The following is a 14,848-nucleotide window of genomic DNA, read 5'->3' as shown; positions in this document are numbered from 1 at the left end:
CCCACGGCACACTCTCCCCGCCTGTCCCTGCTCTCTAGTACCCAGCCCCGCACGGCCCTCCCCACGGCACACTCTCCCCGCCTGTCCCTGCTCTCCAGGGCCAAGCTCCGCACAGCCCTCCCCACTGACACACTCTCCCTGCCTGTCCCTGCTCTCCAGGACCCACCCCTGCACAGCCCTCCCCACTGACACACTCTCCCCCCCGCCTGTCCCTGCTCTCCAGTACCCAGCCCTGCACAGCCCTCCCCACGGCACACTCTGCCTGCCTGTCCCTGCTCTCCAAGACCCAGCCCCGAACAGCCCTCCCCACGGCACGGCCCTCCCCACTGACACACTCTCCCTGGAGCCACACTCCCTCTGGCTCCGGTCTGCTTGCCCCGCTCCCCTGCACTGCCAAACCTGGCCCTGACCCCTCATCACTGGCCCCCTCTCCACCGGGCTCCACCAGCCTCTCCAGTGGGATTTCAGTCACCAACACCCCTGGGGGCACGTCTGGCCCCCTTCTCTCCATCACACAGGGAGTGTGTCTAGTCTCCCTCTTTCCATTACAGGGCAGGGGGTGCAGGTGGGGGGGTCTAGCCCCCCTTCTCTCCACTACCCCCAGGGGGCATCCAGCCCCCCTTGGCCTTCCCCTGTACCTGCCTCAGCTGCTCCTCTCACAGCAAGGCCTGCTCCTGGGCCAGGGCACGGAAGCCCAGCCTAGAACCACACTCAACCCCAAGGCTTCGAACACCTCTGCTCCCCCATCCCCACACTCACCTGTCCAACTCCAGGAGGCTGGTACCGGCCTCAGTACCCAAGATCACTCACACTGTTCCTCACCCTTCTCTCCTGTCCTCCCCAGCCTCTGCCGCGTGGCACCCTGAGGTGCTCAGGCTCAATCCCTGTAGCTGGCCTGCTGCTCTTTTGCTTCTCAACCCCTCGAACCCAGCCAGTCCTCCAGCATCACCACCGCTGCCACGCCCTCCCTAAAGTCTCAGCCATCGCCATCCACCCTGGGACTGCCACAACAATCACCAGCGACCGCCTCAAAATTGTATTGGAGTATGAATTGTTTTAAAAAAAAGTCAAGGCTGGTGCAATGGCTCACCTGGGCAACATGGCATCTCTCCAAAAAATACAAAAAATTAGCCAGGCATGGCAGCACATGCCTGCAGTTCCAGCTCTCGGGAGGCTCAGGTGGGAGGATCACTTGAGCCCAGGAGGTTCTGGCTGCAGTGAGCCGAGATCATGCCACTGAACTCTAGTCTGAGTGATAAAGTCTTATTTCTAACAAAAAAAAAAAAAAAAAAAAAAGTCATTAAATACTGCCAGAAAGAAGGGGAAACTTGGATGCAATAAATAACAGTCAATAAAGTAACCAGTAAAATATATACTTAAATCTAGTAATTACGGTTGCTTGATGGGAGGAGTGAGAACCACCTGGAACTGGGGTGGCACATACAGCCTCCATCCAGGGAGCGTGGCACACAGGACCCGTCAGCGCTCAACAGTTACACAAAGAGGGGCTCCCATGTCTGTCTCTAAAACTGGAAGATGGGCCAAGGACAGTGGCTCACAATTGTAAACCCAGAGCTTTGGGAGGCTGAGACGGGAGGATGACTTGAAGCTAAGGGTTCAAGACCAGCCAGGGCAACATAGTAAGACCCCATTGCTACAAAATTTTTAAAATTAGCCAGATGTGGTGGTATGCGCCTACAGTCCCAGCTACTCGGGAGGCTGAAGTGGGAGGATCACTTGAGCCCAGGAAGAGGTCAAGGCTGCAATGAGCCGTGATAGTATCACTGCACTCCAGCCTGGGTGACAGAGCAAAGCCCTGTTTCTAAAAAATAAAAGAAAAAATGGAAACATATCCCCTAGAATAATAGTAAGAAAACAGTGAGAAAGCCTAACAAATTAAAAAATAAATAGGCCCAAATTCCCGCTTATCAATAATCACAACTGTAAATGACTACTCTATAAAAAGACTTTTAGATTGAGTTAACAATATAACCATAAAATATGAAAAGGCTGAAAATAAGGAGATGAAGAAATAAGACTTTAAATAGGACAAAAAGGGGCTTCTCATGCGGGTAACAGGAACACTTATGCATAAACAGCATGGCCTTGATTTGAAAAGCAAAACCTGGACATCCGAGCAGGAATGGGCGCCTCTGGAGGCACAGCGGGAGGCCGGCTTACCCTTCTCAGAAACCATCGACCGAGGGCCTGACAGGAAGCTAGGAAATAGTCAGGTCTGCTGACCAACACAAGCAAGCAAGTGCCCGCTGCGGGTGATAACAATGTAACCAAGGAGTGGTGAGGACACATTCTTCTCAGGCCACACTGCAACATTCACAGAAAGGGACCGTGTTGGCCACAGTGAAGTCTCAAAGGATTCCAAAAAGCGGAACACCTTCAGAAACCTTACCATTACACCTTAATGCAGTCAAATTTTAAAACAACTACAAAAAATTAGCTCCCCTACCCCCATCTGTGTGCATTTAAAAATCTGTTGATACCCTTTTAAATAACCACAGGGTTAAAGGGGGCATCAAGGCTGGAATTACAAACGACTCAGAAATGAACAGCAACAAGAGCAGAGAGAGGCAGGTCCATGGCACGTCGCCAAGGAACAGAAGAGCCACAGTCTCCGTTGTCGGGTTAAGGAACACGCCAGGAACCAGAACTACAAGAAAAAACCCAAGAAAGTGAAAAGATGTGAGGGTTAACGAGCATAAACAACTCAGAGACAGGAAGGCCTGGCTGTTTGGAAAAACCTGTAATGGCGACAAACTTCAGGAAGTTTAACCAAGAGGAACAGAGAGAAGAAAAGCGACATCAGCTCCGATAACTACAAACAGCTTCAAAATTCCGAGAGATGGCCTGGTACAGTGGCTCCCACTGTCGACAGCATGGTAGCAGAAAGCCCGTCTCTACTAAAAACACAAAAAGTAGTCAGGTGTGGTGAGAAGTGCCGGTACTCCCAGCTAGGTCGGAGGCTGAGGCAGAATTGCTTGAACCCGGGAGGCAGAGGTTGCAGTGAGCTGAGATGTCACCACTGCACTCCGGCCTGCGCAAAAGAGTGAGATGATGTCCAAAAAAGTAAAATTCCAAGAGAAAAGTAGTATACAATTTCAACCTGAAAATCCAAAAATCTAGATTTGATCTGAAAATCTAGATCAACGGTATTCAGTGGCACGCCCCTCCCCAGGAGGCAATCGGAAATGCATGTGACGGGCTTTTTGGTCATGCTAGTGGCTGCTGCCCTGGGGATCAGGGAGCCCTGCAACCTTGTCTACCGTATACTTAGTGACAAACACTGATCCAGGTGAAATCAACAATGTGGTAGGAAAATGGTTTTCCTATGTACACAACAGGCAAAAGAAACCATCCATCATATGTAAACAACATCTAGAAACCAATTTTAAGAAGTACTTAACAGTAAAATGGAGGGGGCAGGGAACAGAAAACAGAGCTAATAAACATATAAAAATTACAAAGGAAAACTTTTGTTTTGAGACAGGGTCTCACTGTGACCTGGGCTGGAGTGCAGTAGTGCGATCACAGCTCACTGCAAACACCTCCCAGGCTCAAGCTATCCTTCTGCCTGTCTCCCAAGCAGTTAGGACCACAGGCATGCACCACGATACTGGCTTATTTTAAAATTATTTACAGAGATGGGGTCTCCCTACGTTGCCCAGGCTGGTTTGAACTCCTGACTCAAATCATCTTCCCTCTTCAGCCTCCCGAAGTGCTGGGATTATAGGCATGAGCCACTGTGCCTGCCTCACACACCAAATTTTTAATAGCAACAAGAAATAAAACTTGGGAGATGCGTAAGAAAATTTTTACCACTTTTTAGTCTGTATTTCTGCAGTTTAAATTTTTGCAACAGAGAAAGTACTGTATTTTTTTTTTTGAGACAGAATCGTGTTCTGTCGCTCACACTAGAGCGCAGTGGTACCATCTTGGCTCACCACTACCTCCACCTCCCAGGGCCAAGCTATTCTCTGGCCTTCACCTCCCACGTAGCTGGGGTTACAGGCACGCGCCACCACACCTGGCTAAGAATGTATTGTATTTCAATAGATGTGTATGGCTTTTTTTTTTTTTTTTTTTCCATCGTTTTGTTTGTTTTTTTTTTTTTTTTTTTTTTGAGACAGAGTCTTACTCTGTCACCCAGGCCAGAGTGAAGTAGTGCAATCTTGGCTCACAGCAACCTCTGTCTCCCAGGTTCAAGCGATCCACCCACCTCAGCCTCCCCAGTAACTGGGATTACAGGCGTGCACCACCCTACCTAGCTAATTTTTGTATGTTTTTCGTAGAGATGGGGTTTCACCATATTGGCCGGGCTGGTCTCAAACTGCTGACCTCAAGTGATCTGCCCACCTCAGCCGACCAAAGTGCCGGGATTATAGGTGTGAGCCACCAAGCCTGGCCTCAATAGATGTTTTAATTGAATAGATGTTAAAATAATTATTCATGTTCATGATGATTTAACTTCAAGAATATTCATCAGAACGTAAACAGAAAGAATTCCTCATGATTTTAATAGTTTCTGATATTTGCTTCTTTTGAGAGTTTACTCTCATTCTTCATTTAGCCCCTAAGTCATCTGGAATTTCTGTCGCGTTAAGGTATGAAACAGAAGCCACCTTGACCTGTGCACTCTCTGCAGAGCTGTTCCGGTGCTCCCTGCTAACGCACGCTGCCTGCCCCCTTTACAGGCTACATCCCTACACACACAGATGCCTCGTGGGACCGGGTGCAGTGAGGCCTGCCTTCTAACCTGGGTTCCCTCGTCCACAAGGTATGGCTATGACCAGCACTTCCTCCTGAGAGCGCAGGGAGCTCGAGACCCCCCAGGAATGCTCAGGGGACGTGGGCCACCTTGCAGAGAAACCCCTCCTAGCGGCAAGAGAGCACAGAACGAGACGCTCTGGTACTGACCGCGGCTGGGCGACAGCAGGCCACTCGGGTAGGGGACGCTCACTCTCCTCAGCTCGTCCAGCTTCTCCTGGAGCTTCCGCACTTGGCTGTCGGAGCGGCTGACCCTCTGCCGCAGGCTCTTCAGCTCCCCGTTCTTCTTCTCCACCTGCTCCCGCAGGCAGCACACCTGGCTCTTGTTCTGCCGGGAGGAGAAGCAATAGGAGTGCAGTGAGTCGATGAGCTTGCAGGCCCCCGACGCCGACAGGATGACCTCGTTGATGGACATGGGGCTGGCGTCGCTATGCTGGCTCTGCACGGCTTCCGTTGCTGGCTTCGGGGTGACGTCGGCAGGAGGGGCGGAGGGGCTCTGGGAAGGCTTCTGCGGTGTCGCGGTGAGTGACGAGCCGGGGGGACTCTGGGCCAGGCCCTTGTCGGGCCCCAAGCTGCTCCCACTGCAGCTCGGCTCCACATCTCTCTTCGGCCTCTTCCGGTCAATGGGCTCTCGTGGCACAGACGGCCTTTCTCGAGCGTGCTTGGAGGAGAAACTGTATGAATGAAGCGAGCCGATAAATTTGCACGCACCAGATCCTGGGGGCGTAAAGTCCTCCACGGAAATGCCACTCTTATCTGCCACACCCCCTTCGACGGAGGAGGTGGGGCTCTCCTTGCCAGCATCTGTGGCAGACACTTCTGCTTTTCCCTGGCTGCCTGCCACCGTGGTGGCCCGTCCGTCTCCTGGAGTTCGTTCCAGGGCTTGCTGGGCCTGCTCCTGGCTGGCAGCCTCCCGGGCCGCCCTGGGTGCGGCTTCACCCTGCAGAGCAGCTCGCTTCAACCTACGGGACTCTGGCTTGGCCATCGGGTTTCCACTTGAGGATGGTGACCAACCCGCTCCTCTGCCAGTGGCAGCAGTCGAGTGTCCCCTCACGCCCCCTGTGGCCTTGCTGGCATCTTTTCTCCGGGTGCGGCCATGGCCTCCAGCCCCCCTCTTCTTCTCGGTCAGGTGGAAGATGGATGGCACAGCCGTGGGCTTCAGCAGGCGGTGCTGGTCCTCCAGCCTCTTGGAGAAGCTGTCTTTGGTGAAATGCTCACTACAGAGAAATGAATACTTAGTGGGAGTCCAGTTATCCCTCTGAACAGCTTTTAACCATTGGATTAGACGTTTTGAGTCCTTCAGGGGGAACCTACAAGACAAACGGCAAAGTAGTTAGAAATAATGTCTCCCTTTAAAATGATCAACTGTAAAAGTAAAACACTCAAAGCTGTACTGATTTCACCCATTTAAAAAAATACTTCAATGCTGATTGGACCTCATGAAAAGAAAAAATTATTACAATTGTTTTACAAAAAGAAAAAAACTACTTCAAAAAGATTTAAGGAACATCTTCTACCTGCAATTATTACTGGAGTAGAAATCTGAAAGACCCACTGTCCAGCCTTAAGGAGCTTACAGTCTGCAGGGCAGATGGGAATGAAGGTAACTAACTCCTCCCAGGCTGTGGTACATGCCCGATGGGGACATAGGATGCAAGAGACAGGTCTACGATGGCCTCGGGACAGCAGGAAATAGCCCCTAGAAGCTGACTGCTAGCCAACCCTCCGACCTGCCTGGAAGGTAAGACTTTGGGTGCTAAAGCCAGGGCCAGCTTCTACAGAGATGGGAACGTGAGAGGTCAGGACAGCACAGAGGCAGCCTTAGCTGTGCGCAAGCAGCTGAGAATGTGGAGCCCTCCAGAAGACTCCAGAGCTGCGGTTCTGTGGTCCTGCTGCATGTCCACCTCCAGGAGTAAAAATGCTCCTTATAAAAGTTGGCGAGCCCAGGGCAGGGCACAGTGATGCTCACCTGCAGTTCTAGCTACTGGGGAGACTGAGGCTTGAGAATTCTTTGAGTCCAGGAATTCGAAGTTACAGTGACCTAGGATTGCACCACTGCTCCCCAGGCTGGGCAACAGAGAGAGACCCCGTCCTCTCCCCTCAAAAAACTCAACCAACCCAGATGAACCTTGACGACAATATACTGAATGAAAAAGCCAGCTGTGGCTGGGTGCAGTGGCTCAAGTCTGTAATCCCAGCACTTTTGGAGGCGGAGGTGGGAGGATCACCTGAGGTCAGGAGTTCGAGACCAGCCTGGCCAACATGGTGAAGCCCTGTCTCTACTAAAAATACAAAAATTAGCCAGGCGAGGTGGCACTATACTCCTAGTTACTCGGGATGCTGAGGCGGGAGAAGCACTTGAGCCCAGGAGTCAGAGTTTGAAGCCAGCTGAGATTGCGCCACTGCACTCCAGCCTGAGTGACAGAGAGACTCTGTCTCCAAAAAAAAAGCCGGTTGCAAAAAGTCAAACACTGCATGGTACCACTCATATGAAGTACTTAATCAAATTCATAGAGACAGGAAAATGGGGGTTGCCAGAGCGTAAGGAGAGGAGGACTGGGGAGTTAGTGTTTCACGGGTGCAGGGATTTGGCTTTACAAAGTAAGAATAATTCTGGAGCTGGATGGTGACAACAACGTGAAAGTATTTACTGCTACAGACTGCACTGAAAAAGGGTTAGGAACGGCTGGGAGCCGCAGCTCGTGCCTGTGATCACAGGTACTCTGGAGGCTGAGGTGGGAGTTTCGCTTGGGTCCAGGAGGTTGATCACACCAATGCACTCCAGCCTGGGTGACAGAGTAGGGCTCTGTCTCCAAAAAGAGTTAGGATGGTAAATTTCATGTTATGTGTATTATACCATAATTTAAAATTTGGGGAAAAAAACAAGCAGCACTGGAAGATACTGAATAGGATACTTAGTCATTTCTTCTTTATTACCTAATAAAGATTCTTCATAACTATTTCTTCATTAAGGCAAGTTCTGTGTTTAAGAAAACAGGCCTGGCCGGGCACGGTGGCTCACGCCTGTAATCCAGCACTACTGGGAGGCTGAGGTGGGCGGATCACTTGAGGTCAGAAGTTCAAGACCAATATGGCGAAACCCTGTCTCTACTAAAAATACAAAAAATTAGACCGTGGTGACACGTGCCTGTAATCCCAGTTACTTGAGAGACTGAAGCAGGGGAATCGTTTGAACCTACAAGGTGGAAGTTGTGGTGAGCCAAGATCGCACCACTGCACTCCAGCCTGGGTGACAGAGACTCCATCTCAAAAAAAATAAAAAATAAAAAATAAAAAAAACACGCCCAAATGTGCACATGAGGGGTGGAGAGATCAGTTCTAACTCCTATTTGCTCCACCTGAGGCCAGTGTGGACCAGGACAAACCCTAACAGGATGAACTGGGGCATACGAAGCAACAGGACCTTCTAACCGCCTTTCTGAACGCTTTGTGAGGCCAACTCCAAAGACAGGCCCCTCACCCCCAATTTCGCTGCCCTTTCCCCTATACCATGTTAGACCGTTGCAACACGTCGCCTCCTTTTCAAGAACAGTAACAAAACTTCTAGGACACAAGCTCTGAAAGAAATTGTCAAGAAAGCGTGCTGGCTGCTTGTGAAGAAATCTAACGTTACCAATTCTTCTGATACACTGTAATGATTGCAGATGTACAGCGAACACCGTGAACTTTCAATAACACTATAAATAACACGTGCCATTCCCGTCTTTAAAACTTAACACAACGCAGCATAAAAAAGCAACATCTGCAAAGTGGTTTTTAAAGTCTGTTCCCTGTTCTGGTGCCTCCCGCGTGTAATCCGCATAAATCTCACTGAAATGGGCTGAACCCACAAGGCCTGAAGGGGGTTTGGGCCCTGCCGCGGGGGCCCACGTGGGAAGTGGCCGAGAGCCCCGGGCCAGGCGCCCCCGGGCGCGGAAGAACGCGGTCCCCGGCCGGCCGCCCGGGGCTCTCAGAGCGGACCCGCGTCCCGGAAAGCCCTCCCGGGGGCTGCCAGCCTGCCGCGCCGCTCCCGCTCGCAGACATCGAGGCCGGCCGCCCGCGGTCCCGAGAGGCAGCAGTCGCGGCCCCGGTCCAGCTTCTAGAACGTGCGGCGTCTGAAGCCCCGGCGCCGGCCGGATCCATCGCGCGCAGGGCGGACCCGGGCGGCCGGGGTGGGGGCGGCCGCGCTGCCCGAACCCGGCCCAGAGACGGCGGCCGGGCCAAGGTCACACAGCGCCCGCGACCCCGCCCCGCGCCCCGGCCGCCAAGGCCCGCGCCCCCCGGCCCCTGCGCTCGGGCCGGCCGCGCGGCCTCAGTTTCCCCGTGGGGCCGGGGCGGGGGCGTGGCGGCCCGGGGCCCGCGTACCTGTGGAAGGAGACGGCGCGCTTCTCGCCCTTGCCCTGCCGGTTGGAGCAGTTCACGGCCGCACAGCAGATCACCATCTCGGGCCTCGGCCCAGCCGCGCCGCCAGGCCCCGGCCCTCGCCGCCCGCCCGCCCGCGGACCGCCCCGAGGGAGGGAGCGCGGCGGCGACACGGCTCGGGACGTGGGCCGGCCCGCGGCGTCCGCGCCGTACGGCAAGATGGCGGCTCAGCGCCCGTCGCGGTCCCGCCCCCGCCCCCCACCGCGCCCTCTCCCGCCGCGCGCTCGGGCGTCTTCGGGACCAGCGGGGGGCAAGCGGACCCTCGCAGCGTCGGCCGGCAGGCGGGCAGGCGGGCGGGGGAGTTGCCCGGGCTCGGCAACTCCGTACGGCGACATGGGCGCGCCGGGCAGGTCCGTACTACAAGATGGCTGCTCGGACGGGTAACCAGCCCGCCTCTACCGCCTCGACAACTGCTCCTGGGTCTTCTAAGAGGAGAAAGCGCTACCCATGGCACGCAGTGTCCCGTCGGAGAGCAGAGCGAGCCATCGTCCCGCGACACGTCCCCACGCCACCCACGGGGCACCCCGGGGCTCGCGTCCGCCCGGCCGTACGCCAAAATGGCGGCTCCCGCGTATTTCCGGTCGCGCGCCGTATCATCTTCGCCGCCTGCGCCCGCGCCCCGATTGGCCCCCGCGGCGTCCCGTCGCCGCGTCGCGCTGCGGGCCCGTCGGAGCGACGCCGCTCAGGTCAGTAGGCGGCCGGACAGGAAAGATGGACGCAGGTGAGAAGTTGCCGGGGGCCGGCCTTTCCGCGGGAGATGATGTTCGTCTTGCCCTCGGCCTCCCCTCCTCGGGCGAAGCTGCCGCGACTCGCCCTGGGGCACGCCAGGGCGGGTCAGGCTGGGCCAGAGCGACGGGTGCGGGCGCTGCGGGAGCGTGGGGCGATGTTGGGCGGTGGGCGGTGGGCGCGGAGGGGGACGGCGCCGCAGATCCGGCCGTCGGTCGCGCTGGAGCTTTTTGCTGCTTTTCGTTTCCGTCCGGAACGCTCCGGAGGTTGTGGCTGCACAGGCCGTTGCGCCAGGTCGGCCGTGGAGGGCGGCGGGGCCTGCCGGGCGGGCAGAAGCGCGGTGGCGGACGGGGCGGCCGCGGTCCGGGCGGGGACGCGAGCGGCGGGTGAAAGCGTAGCCTTCCCGCAGCTGAGCGTGAAGGGGTGGAAACTCTCTAACTTTTATGAAGTTACTGGTTGGCTGGAGGCGAGAAACATGCCGCGTACATCGCAGTATACGCATCGTTTTTGTTTTTGTCTTCCATTTAGTAACCAGTAGATCCTCCAGGCTTCTTTTCCGTGACGAGAAAGAGAAACAGCAAATTTGTCTCATCGGTCTTAGTTTCTTGGGGTCCTAAGAGAGAGGGGGTAGAGAGAGAGAGAGAGGGAGGGAGGGAGGGAGTGTGTGTGTATGTGTGGAGTGTTGGTGTTTTTGCCTATCCTGTTATGCTTGGCAAGATATATTAAGTCAGTACGAAACCCATCGCTTCCCCAGTAGCGGTCTAGCTTTAGTCCTGTCATCCTTTGTGGGAACTGATTTGCCTTCTATCAAGTGTCCCCCGTCTGTAAAGGAAGATTTTCATCTGGTTTAATTCTGTCATTCTGAAAGGCATTGTTTTTATTTTTCCTGCCAGCTACAACGTAAATTTACCAAGATCTGAGTTGGAAAACTCTAATGTGTGTGGCCAATATCTATTTAAATGGTCTGTAGCAGCTCACCGCGTAAATATGTTAGGTGGCTGGAGGAAGCTGGAGCCCTGACTCCCTAAGAAGCATGTTGACCAGGTGTAGATCTTGTGAAGTTTGTTTTTAAAATAACTGTCAGACACAGTTGTGCTATTTACAGCTGTGTACTATTTGTTTACTTTTTTTACTGTTGTTATTTGCGATGCAGGATTTTTATCAGCCACTTTGCCAGCTAGAGACCTCCGGCTGGTGATAGCCTGCCTAGGCCTTGCTTGGGTCCAGGCTTGCCGCAGGAGATGCCCTGTCTACTTGACCCGCCCGGTGGCACCTGGTTTGCACTCTGGCATGGATGCCATGGCCGCCATGACTCCATGCTCAGCACCTGGCCTGAGTGGGTGTGAGAGTGAGTGAGTGCAGGGTCCTGCCAGCTGTTCCAAGCACCAGCAACCGAGTGTGGGCTCTGCAGAGCTTACAGCTGGACATGTGGCAAGCAACTCTCCCAGTGGACTCCAGCGTCCAGACGAGGGGACGGTAGATTCCAGTGTCCAGACAGGGGGAAGGCAATGGCATCCATGTAGGGGTGCTTGCAACCCTGAAGCCCAAGAAGAGGGGATGTTATGGTGTGTCAACAGCTGTGTCACACCCATTGCCCTGTCCCAGCCTATAGTTCTGGGGCTGCCTCTGCCCTGATGCTGCTTCCCATTGCTGCTTCCTGTCATGTGGGGCAGCTGCCATTTGCCAGCAGAGGGCAGAGGGCCACAGTGTTACAGCCTTCTTTGTACCTGCATGTATTGGGTCCCTAGTTCTTGTCCCACATCCAAGAAGAATGAGATTATGCTGGCAATTGAAGGGTAAAGAGGGTGGAGAATAGTTTTATTGAGTGATGAAACAGCTCATAGCAGAGAGGGGACTCAGCGATGGTCTTCTACCCAGAGTTGAGTGGTCTCTCTTGGCGGCTGAGTCCAGGGCTTTTATGGGCCCAGAATGAGAAGTGTATGCCAATTGGTTTGTGGGTATGCAAAAAAGGCTAAAATAAAGTCATCACTCAAAGGTGGGGACAACAGTGTAATAAGCTAATTAAAGAAGGGTAGGTATGTGTAAAATAGGTGAAGGGTGGGGATTAATCAGAGGAAAGTGCAACCAAACAGGAAGAGAGATTCTCTCTTTTTTAAAAAAATTATTTTTTAAACGGAAGGGCAGGAGAGAAAGGGAGGGAAACGGAATGAAGGGAAAGAGAGGAAACAAGCAAGAGAGATTCTAAATCCAGTCCTTGGATTTATCTGAGACTCGTAGATTGGCTTTCAGGCTTTAGCTTTAAAGTGTGGCATGAAGGTTGGGTTTCACTGGTTCCTGCCCCTGTCTGCCTAGTGTTTGTCTGCCTCCTGCCTCCATCATTTGGATACCTTGAGGCTGGAGTATTATGTGAGAGACTTGGTTAAGGTCAAATACACAGTTTAGTGTCAGTCATATGACTTAAAATGTGAAAATCATCAAGTTAGGAGAACAGTTATGTTCTTACATGATGTTACTTTGTTTTTATCTCTTATTTTTCCTTGACAACCAAATTGACATGATGATACGGACACTGGATGCTGCTGCTTGTGGGATCAAAATAGAAAAGGTGTTTGCATTTAAAGGTCTCTGTTCATGCTGATAAAAACTTATATGATGTTTGTAGGATATCATGGGGACTTTTCCTTCTAAGCTGATGCTGTATTTCCTTTCAGGGATGATTAATGATCCACTCTGGCCAGGTGCGGTGGCTCACACCAACACTTTGGGAGGCTGAGGTGGGTGGATCACGAGGTCAGGAGATTGAGACCATCCTAGCCAACATGGTGAAACCCTGTTTCTACTAAAAATACAAAAATGAGCCAGGCATGGTGGTGGGCACCTGTAGTCCCAGCTACTCAGGGGGCTGAGACAGGAGAATCACTTGAACCCAGGAGGCAGAGGTTGCAGTGAGCCAAGATTGTGCCGTTGCACTCAAGCGTGGTGACAGAGCGAGACTGCGTTTCAAAAAAAAAAAAAGATCCACCCTCCTTTGATCTCTGGAGTTCTTGAAGATCCTGCCTTCCTCGACCATGTGTAATATAGTTTCTCTCTGTCCTGGTAGTCATTCATTCAATACGCTGTTTATTGCTCACTGCCAAGTATGTGTTAGGCATTGCTGTAGACACTAGGACCAGAGAAGTAAATAGCATGGATGAAAACCGCCGGAGGTAGCCGACGTTCTGGACGTGAGACCAGCATTAGCCCCAACGTCTGTGGCTGCTGGGGGACAGTGATTTGGACCAAGGATGACAGGATGAGGAGAACTGAAATTGTAGTCAGGATGGCCAGGAAAGCTGTCACTCTGAAGGTGCAGTTCTGACCAAGACCAAAGAGCCGTGTAGGAGGAAGGGCGAGTAGCAAGAGCCTGGTGTGGCTTGGGGGCAGCGGGTGGCGGCGAGAGAGGCAGGAGCTGAGGCTAGAGAGGTGACTTGGGCTCAGTGGTGGTGCCTTGCTAGGTCGTAGTGAGTACTTAAGGGTTTATTCTGAATAGGATGGCAACCCTTCGGAAGGTTTTGTTCCAGGGGAGGAGTAACATGATAGGCTGTGTTTAACAGCCTTGCTCTGGCATCTCTTTTGAGAATATACTGCCGGAGGGGCAAGGCAGAGGCAGGGAGGCCAGCTAAGAGACTCTTGAACAAGCCAGCAAGGAGATGCCAGTGGCTTAGCTCCTGGTGGGTAAGAGGTGGACTTCTGCATGTGTTTTGAAGGTTGAGACAATAGAATCTGTTTACAGATTGGAAGTTGGGAGAGGGATGGGTAGGGAGGGAGGAGTTAAAGATGGCCCCACAGGGTATGGCCTGAGCCAAGAAACTCAGATGAAGAGGACTTGGGGAGGTCCTGTCTGGTGGAAAGCTTTCTGTCGTGAGTTTGGATTTATGTGTGTGAATGTGCGGTGCCTATTAGACATCCTTGTAGCAATGCCCAGCGGGCTTTTGGGTCTACAGGTTTGGAGCTAAAAGAATAAGCCTGGGCTGGGGATACACTGGAGGTCACATCAGATGAGGTCACCCAGGGTCTGAGTGTGGGTGAGAAAGAAAAGAGGCCAGGGGCCTCCGTGGGTGTGGGGAGGTCTGGAAGGTGGCAGGCAGGCAGGCCATGGTGTGGCTGTGTTCTCCGCCAGTCCCTAGCATTGACCCTAAAATCACACTCCCCACTCAGAGGACTGGCAGGTACAAGCGCTTAAATAGCTATGCTGCCCATTCCTTGAGGATAGAGCTGGTATCTTATGCTTGTGTTTCTAGTGCGTCACTTGTGTCTGGCGTGTGGTTGGTAATCAGAAAAGCGGAGCTTGAATTAATAATAACCTACACATTCACCTTCTATAAAAACATTCAGTTTGTGGAATTTAACATAAATCCAGTATGTTAGCATAACATGTAATGAATGCAAAGGCTGCTCACAGCAGGGTAGTGAGTTTTAATGTGCACGTTCTGCCCAGTGTGTGCACCAAAACCGTGTTTTCTAGTTTTCTGATGTAGCTGAATTTGGAGTTCTTTTCTCTCTTTTCCTCTTTTCATTCAGGACTGAACTACTAGCATCCTCACGTAAACTCTTAAGGATTCTAAAAAAAAAAAAAGTAGTAATCATATGCAAACTGTTATATTAAATGTAAGAGTTCTGTAAAAGAAAAGAAGAAGCCTTTGTTTAATTTATAAAATATAAATCTTTTGGAAAATAAACCTCTAAATGTTTTAGGAAGATGTCTTCAAAATGAAGTGCTTTACAGCAAGCTCTTAGATCTACTCGCTGGATATTTTTTGTAGTCCTCCCTGGTTGAATGAAGTGTAATTGGTACTAAATGGAGAGAAGTTGGTTAAATTGATTCAGTACAGTTCCCTACATTTCTGCCTGTCAAATTAATAATATTAAATCACAGGGCTTTTTTCCAGTGGAATTACCATATTAAAATGCCATCTGC

The 14,848-nt window shown here is 52.3% G+C and overlaps 2 protein-coding genes across 4 annotated transcripts in view; one reads left to right on the top strand and one right to left on the bottom strand.

Annotated features, from left to right (window-relative positions):
• THAP4 (THAP domain containing 4) overlaps positions 1-9,446 on the bottom strand; it is a 45,895-nt gene extending 36,449 nt beyond the window's left edge. Inside the window, exons 1-2 of the mRNA XM_017510722.2 lie at positions 9,148-9,446; positions 4,933-6,092 (exon numbers count right to left, since the gene is read on the bottom strand). Coding sequence (XP_017366211.1) covers positions 4,933-6,092; positions 9,148-9,224 — 1,237 coding nt within the window. The 5' untranslated portion in view covers positions 9,225-9,446. The remainder of the gene's footprint in view (positions 1-4,932; positions 6,093-9,147) is intronic.
• Positions 9,447-9,531: 85 nt separating this feature from the next.
• Positions 9,532-14,848, top strand: part of ATG4B (autophagy related 4B cysteine peptidase) — a 37,070-nt gene continuing 31,753 nt past the window's right edge. For 2 of the 3 annotated variants that reach the window (XM_017510724.2, XM_017510725.2), the window contains exon 1: positions 9,532-9,925. In XM_017510724.2, coding sequence (XP_017366213.1) covers positions 9,652-9,925 — 274 coding nt within the window. In that variant the 5' untranslated portion in view covers positions 9,532-9,651. Of the gene's footprint in view, positions 9,926-9,951; positions 10,061-14,848 lie in introns of those variants that run through there. The other variant, XM_037732191.1, reaches the window with a different exon arrangement.

The sequence above is a fragment of the Cebus imitator genome, unplaced genomic scaffold (assembly GCF_001604975.1).
Source record: "Cebus imitator isolate Cc_AM_T3 unplaced genomic scaffold, Cebus_imitator-1.0 Scaffold443, whole genome shotgun sequence".
NCBI lineage: Eukaryota > Metazoa > Chordata > Mammalia > Primates > Cebidae > Cebus > Cebus imitator.
Note: the sequence above shows the minus strand (reverse complement) of the source record. Positions and strands in the feature narration are given on the sequence as shown.